Source organism: Nelusetta ayraudi, unplaced genomic scaffold (assembly GCF_046127955.1).
Source record: "Nelusetta ayraudi isolate G7.1 ecotype Tasmania unplaced genomic scaffold, CSIRO-AGI_Nayr_v1 ptg000126l, whole genome shotgun sequence".
Classification (NCBI taxonomy): domain Eukaryota; kingdom Metazoa; phylum Chordata; class Actinopteri; order Tetraodontiformes; family Monacanthidae; genus Nelusetta; species Nelusetta ayraudi.
In genome coordinates this window covers 10,675-17,500 of record NW_027466176.1, presented here as the reverse complement: position 1 = coordinate 17,500, position 6,826 = coordinate 10,675, and the positions used below count along the sequence as shown (strand labels likewise).

At 46.2% G+C, this 6,826-nt stretch overlaps 1 protein-coding gene across 3 annotated transcripts in view; it reads left to right on the top strand.

Moving 5' to 3' along the window:
• Window positions 1–4,513, top strand: part of tmod1 (tropomodulin 1) — a 12,520-nt gene extending 8,007 nt beyond the window's left edge. Inside the window, exons 8-10 of one of the 3 annotated variants that reach the window (XM_076050241.1) lie at window positions 1,117–1,261; window positions 1,947–2,046; window positions 3,075–4,513. In XM_076050241.1, coding sequence (XP_075906356.1) covers window positions 1,117–1,261; window positions 1,947–2,046; window positions 3,075–3,093 — 264 coding nt within the window. In that variant the 3' untranslated portion in view covers window positions 3,094–4,513. Of the gene's footprint in view, window positions 1–1,116; window positions 1,262–1,946; window positions 2,054–3,074 lie in introns of those variants that run through there. The other 2 variants (XM_076050243.1, XM_076050242.1) reach the window with 2 other exon arrangements.
• The last annotated feature ends 2,313 nt before the right edge of the window (window positions 4,514–6,826 follow it).

Genomic DNA, 6,826 nt, shown 5'->3' with positions numbered 1-6,826 from the left:
TATTGTTATTATCATCATCATTATTATTATTATTATTATTGTTACTATTATTATTATTATTATTATCATTATTATTATTATCATCATTATCATTATTATTATCATCATTATTATTATTATTATTATTATTACTAATATTCTTATAATTATTAATATTATCATCATTATCATTATTATTATCATCATTATTATTATTATTATTATTATTATTATTATTATTATTATGCTTCTATATGTTCTATGTATTTATAGAATAGATTAGAATGCCTTTATTTATCTCACATTGAGGAAATGTGCATGGTGACAGCAGCGCATCTCAAGCTGCTGTCGTCCACAGGAGAGGATGAAGGCTACAGGAAGGAGAACAAACATCGCAGGAAGGAGATTTCTTTCCCGTTTTAAGTTGAAATATGGGGAATAAAGTCCAAGTTACCAGGAACGTGGCGAAAACGGAAGTCCTCCACTGTGATTGGGCGCACAGCCTTTCCACTTTATTCTCCACAATTCCAAATTTGATCACAAAACTTTGACTTTATTCTCGAAATTTCCACGTTAATCCTTAGACATTTAAAAATTGGAAAAATGTACGACTTTGATTCCCTCTCTTTTTATTTTTGATGAGTTTTTTACATTTGAAATGTGGTTTTGCATGTGTGCAATATGAAGCCACACATTCTACAGCATTAAGCGTTGCTTGTTCCACAGTCTGGTGGACGCAAAACCTGTTTGGCTCCATACAAGAAGGTTCACTGCTCCACCTGGAGGGAGATGGTTTTCCAATTAAACATCCATGTGGTCCCAGTTTGACATTTCTGCCCCGCTGAGGGTTTGAGTTTGACCCCCCCCGATCCGATCTGAATCTCATCTAATGTGCAGAGCGGAGAGGAGAAGAAACCATTCAAAAGAAATGAACTTTATTTATATATTTACAGAGGAAGAAAGGAGAACATTAACAGTTGGACCATGGATGGTTGGCAAATTATTCCCACAACCTTGAATTTGTAGTGTAGTGTACATGATACATGATTGTGTGTGTGTGCGTGCGTGTGTGTGTGTGTGTGTGTGTGTGTGTGTGTGTGTGTGTGTGTGTGTGTGTGTGTGTGTGTGTGTGTGCAGAGCCAGCCGCTGGGCAACAAGGTGGAGATGGAGATTGCCAGCATGCTGGAGAAGAACAGCACCCTGCTCAAGTTTGGCTACCACTTCACCCAGCAGGGGCCCCGACTGAGGGGCTCCAACGCCATGATGAACAACAACGACCTGGGTGGGCGGGCCGCGCACACACACACACACACACACACACACACACACACACACACACACACACACACAGGTGTCACAAAACATTGTGTTTCCTTCAAAATAATCACGAGAAGCAACAGATTGTCCGTTGCTGTGCGAATGTTTGGGGTTGGTTTGCTTGTTCAACCACCAGGGGGAGCATTTCCCCCCTCAGTCAGATGTCAGCCAGGTTCTGCCGCTGAAGGAGAAGAAGAAGACAAAGACAAAGAAGAAGAAGAAGAAGAAGAAGAATGTGCATTCTTTTGAAGCACTCTTCAAACTGACAGTGCCCCCCTGTGGCCTGGTGGTGTCCCTCCACCGCACTGCAGTCAGGCAGCGTGTTGTGTTGTGTTGTGTTGTGTTGTGGTGTGGTGTCATATCATCGGTAGCCATGTGTCGCGAAGGCAGGGTTCCTATGTCAAAGACACAAGTGTTTGTGTGTTTTTTTAGTATATAATATAATAATTTATAGATCATTTATAACTAATACACTAATACACTACACCCCTGTAGCTCCGCCCCTACTTCCTGCTCTGTTTTTTTTTCGCAGCTTGGACAACTATACATTCAGTCTAATGGAGTGACTGTGTGTGTGTGTGTGTGTGTGTGTGTGTGTGTGTGTGTGTGTGTGTGTGTGTGTGTGTGTGTGTGTGTGTGTGTGTGTGAAGCCCGGGTGGTGCGCTCCGAGGCCGACGGCTCCTTCACCCTCACTCTGTCCGTGCCAGAGCTGGAGAGAGCCTTCGGGAAGAAGTTCAAGTCCAAGACTAAGTACTGAAGAACCACCAGCTTCCAAACACTGCTGCTCTCCTCCACCTGGTGCCGCTCCACCTGGTGCTGCTCCACCACCTGGGTGCTGCTCCACCTTGTGCTTCTCCACCTGGTGCTGCTCCACCTGGTGCTGCTCCACCTTGTGCTTCTCCACCTGGTGCTTCCCCAGCTGTTTCTCCTCCTCCACCTGGTTCTTCTCCACCTGGTTCTCCTCCTCCACCTGGTGCTTCTCCAGCTGGTTCTCCTCCTCCACCTGGTGCTTCTCCACCTGGTTCTCCTCCTCCACCTGGTGCTTCTCCAGCTGGTTCTCCTCCTCCACCTGGTTCTTCTCCACCTGGTTCTCCTCCTCCACCTGGTGCTTCTCCAGCTGGTTCTCCTCCTCCACCTGGTGCTCCTCCTCCACCTGGTGCTTCTCCAGCTGGTTCTCCTCCTCCACCTGGTGCTTCTCCAGCTGGTGCTTCTCCACCTGGTTCTCCTCCTCCCCCTGGTGCTTCTCCACCTGGTGCTTCTCCACCTGGTGCTCCTCCTCCACCTGGTGCTTCTCCACCTGGTTCTCCTCCTCCACCTGTTGCTTCTCCACCTGGTTCTCCTCCTCCACCTGGTGCTTCTCCAGCTGGTGCTTCTCCACCTGGTTCTCCTCCAGACCAGCAGAAAGTGCTGCCACCTGCTGTCGCACTCATCACTTGCTTTATTTTGCTCCTCTGTCTTCCTTCATCTTCATGATCTTTGTTTGACTTCCGTTGTTGTGAACTGCTGGATGAAACTCTCAGCTCCTCTGAGTTCAGGACCTCCATGTTTCATCTGCTGTTTCTACTGGAGGTTCCTCACCTCCTACTCCTCCTCCTCCTCCTCCACCACCTCCCCCTTCAGTCTTTGAATGCAGCTCTTCTCTGCTCAGGCTGAAGTCGTCGCTGCTGCTGCTCCTGGACCTTCATCTGACTTTACTCCCCTGTTATTGATGAAACGATTAACTCTTGTTTCTTTTCTCCTCCTCTCCTCCTCCTACGCCTCCTCCAACCCCGGTGCAGTCAGACAGAGAAGGCTTGAGGGCGGCCCCATCTTCCCCAAGTGTCGGACGAACGTGTAGAAACACCCAGGGCTGCTCCTCCTCCTCCTCCTCCACCTCTTCCTCCTGCTTCTGCCCCTCCTCCTCCTCCACCTCCTCCCCCTCCTCCTGCTGGTCTCCAGTGGACTGGGACTGGGTGTGCTGGTTGCTGCTCCAGCAGCTCTGGTTTGTCTCCTTCATCAGCGAGATCTTCATTGATTGGCTGTTTGACCGTCATTCTGTTGATGAAAATTCATTTTTGCTTCTTCTTTTGTTTTATGATAAAGCTGTAAATGGGTTGTGCTGCCACTCACTTTTTTTATTTTTTATTTTTTTTTTATTTTTGCAGCATACAAGGTGTTTATCTTCTTCTGTTTCCAGTCCTGGAGGTCAAACGCAACAATTTGTTTGCCATGAGAATCTGATTTTATTGCCTTTTTTCCATCACATCCTGTCCCCAGACAAGTTCAGCCTTGTGCAGACAAATGTGGCTTTAAAAATAATAATTATAAATGTATTAAATTTAAATCTTCACTTTCATGCTCAAACGGCTATTTAAAAAACAAAAGAATTAGTCTCCATCGAACCAGATGTGCACGACGTCCGGCTCTGGCCAATCAGCAGCCAGGACAAATAAAAATCACAAAAAACAAAATAAGGCAACAAATGAAACAAAGTTGAGCGACTTCTAAGTTTTACACTGGAAAATAAAATGGATTTTTTTCAAGAAAAGGCAACAAAATGCCGTCTGATTCCTCTCCTAAAAAAAAAAAAAGGTTTATGACAAAAATAAAACACAATTTTCACTACACAATTTAATCAACAATCAGCCTAAAAGTGTGTCTGCAAAATATTAAATCCAAATGACCCCCCCCCCCCCTCCCACACACACACACACACACAGGTGTGAACGAGGCCTTCTTGAACCGTCTTTGAGATTTCCCACCACATCCAAATTCTATTTATTTTGTCAAAGAGTCGGAACACAATATTAATATTCAGATACTTGACACACAAGTCGGAGCGACAATGCTGGATGAATTTTTTTTTTTTGCACCAAAAACACAAAGACCAACAACATTTGCTGTTGTTTAAAAAAAAAAAATAAAAAAAAAATAAAGTGGGACGCTAATTATTTACACGGCGTCGTGGCGCCCCCCGGTGGCGACCGCCTGTTCGTGCTGTATGGGTGTTGTTTGAACATCGTCCGACTTTGTGTTACTGTAACGCTCCTTCGTGCATGATGTTGTTTGAATGGACCGTCGTTACACTTTGGACGAGCTCCAGTTCCTTTGTTGCTTGTTTCTTTGTGTTACTGGAGCTGCATTGTGTGGTTTTTACCGTGTTGACTGACTGTGTGATGCAGGGTTTTCTTGTTGTTGTTGTTGTTGTTGTTGTGTTATTAAAAATGTGTTGATCCAGGTTGAGAGACGCACTCTTACACAAACAGGACCCCTGTGACGTGTTTACAGTCGGTGGATTCAGGTAGTCGCGGCTCTCCAGGTGTTAGCCCCGCCCCTCCCTCAGTCATCGCCTTACTTCCGGATACAAAAAAACAACAACAAAAAAAACAGTTTCTTGTGACGCAAAGGGTGACGGGGTAGTTCCACAACCGCTACGCCGTAACATGCTAAGCTAGCTAACCGAAGCGGCAATGATGCCACAGGAAGTGAAAGTCCACAGCAGCTAGCTGCAGACTTTAGCCTGGGTGTAGCAGCTCGCGGCTAAAGCTAAAGCTAGGGAAATCTTCCCACCGTTGCAACACCCGCCCCCCCCCCTACAGTGTGTATACAATGTTTGAAACTGAACTAATATATTTGATCACTAGATGGCGCCACGTGGTTGGATAGACTCCTCCCAACTCGTGCTGAGTATTTCTCAAATGTTTCTTATTGACCCTTTAGGGTCTGATGATCTCAATAAAGTTAATTTGAATCATTTCAAAGACTCTGATCAATGTCAGAGTCTCGATCGTCCAAACTGCTTTCACAGACTTCCAGCAGCCTCTGCAGGGTCCGATCACATCCATTGTCCTTCAAAACAACTCCTGATTGGTGTTTGACTGCTACACGAACCACACGAGTGTCTCCTGACTCCACCTGGTGGACGGAGTAAAGACTGCAGTTGTTAACTCCTCCACGTTGGACTCATCAGAGGCCAACAGCAGCAAGTTGGCTCAGTGCTTCAACATCATCATGTGTTTATATGTGACTCCTGGTGTCACCTCCTCCTGCTCCACCATCTCCACCATGTCCTCCTTCACCCCCACCTCCTCCTCTGCTTCTCTACCTTCTCCTCCTCCTCCACCATCTCCTCCTCCTCCCCCACCTCCTCCTCCGCTTCTCTACCTTCTTCTTCACCTCCCCATCCACCTCCTCCTTCTCCTCCTCCTCTTCCTCCTTCTCCTCCTCCTCTTCCTCCTTCACCCCCACCTCCTCCTCCGCTTCTCTACCTTCTCCTCCTCCTCTTCCTCCTTCACCCCCACCTCCTCCTCCGCTTCTCTACCTCCTCCTTCACCTCCCCCCCATCCACCTCCTCTTCCTCCTCCTCCTCCTCCTCATCGCTGCGGCTGTTTGACAGCTGTGGATGTAAGACAGTTAAACTACCGGTCCTTTAAATAAACTACGACGTGTTGTGACTGAATTGGAACGAGGACAGTCTGTGTTTGTCCTCCGTCTCTTCTTTGAAAACGTTGTTTGTCTGTGTTCATGTTCTTGTTTTGTTTTTTGGTTGATTTTTCTTTTGTTTATGGAAAAGGTCATTAAAGTTTGAAAAGAACTCTGTGTCGTTTTTCATTTTACATCGCATGACTTGCTCAATGAAATCATTTACATTGAATGGGCCTAGAGAGAGTCTGAGATTAAGGAGAGTCATTTTATTTTGAAAGAATGAAAAAATGTATTCTGTTTATCTCTGTAGTATTAGCGATACAACTTGATTTGATTTCTATTTCCCCCTCAGAATTCCTTGAGAGTGGTCCACTGGTGGTTCTGGATGGTTCTAGGTGGTTCTAGATGGTTCTAAGAGCTAAACACCCTTGTGGTCCAGGGGTGGTTCTAGGTGGTTCTGGATGGTTCTAAGAGCTAAACACCCTGGTGGTCCACTGGTGGTTCTGGATGGTTCTAGATGGTTCTGGTGGTTCCTAGGCCTGTCAACTGTTTTTTCCTCAAAGCGTCGGCCCACCGCTGGAGTAGAGTCATGAACACACCGTGTGTGTGTGTGTGTTCAGGTTGTGCTAATTGAAGTGGGTTCCTTTGCGTTGCTTTGTGTGTTGCGAGGCAGTGAGATCAACACACGGCTCCTGTCGTATTCTGACGGCACCGCTTTTGGTCCAGTCGAAGCAAAAATAGAACTGAAGCTTCTTTTTTTTTGTTCTGTTCTGATAGAAGTGCGACTGCTAGCACTAGCGCTATTAATAGCGCTAGCGCTATTATTAGCGCTGCACTCGCTCCTGCTCTCTGTCATCCACCGTCAGTTACACCTCAGTTTTTGGATCTTTGTTGTTTTGTCCTCGCTTTTGTTCCCTTCCCCTCGACACACACACACACACACACACACACACACACACACACACACACAATGACAGCGTCGGTGTGAACAAAGTCTTTATTGGATCTCAGGCAGGAACAAACATGACAAACCTTTTATTGCTCGTGACACCATCAAACCTCGACCAGCCGTGATGACCCCCCCCCTCCCATCCCCCACACACTCTGCGGGTATAATTAGTGTGTG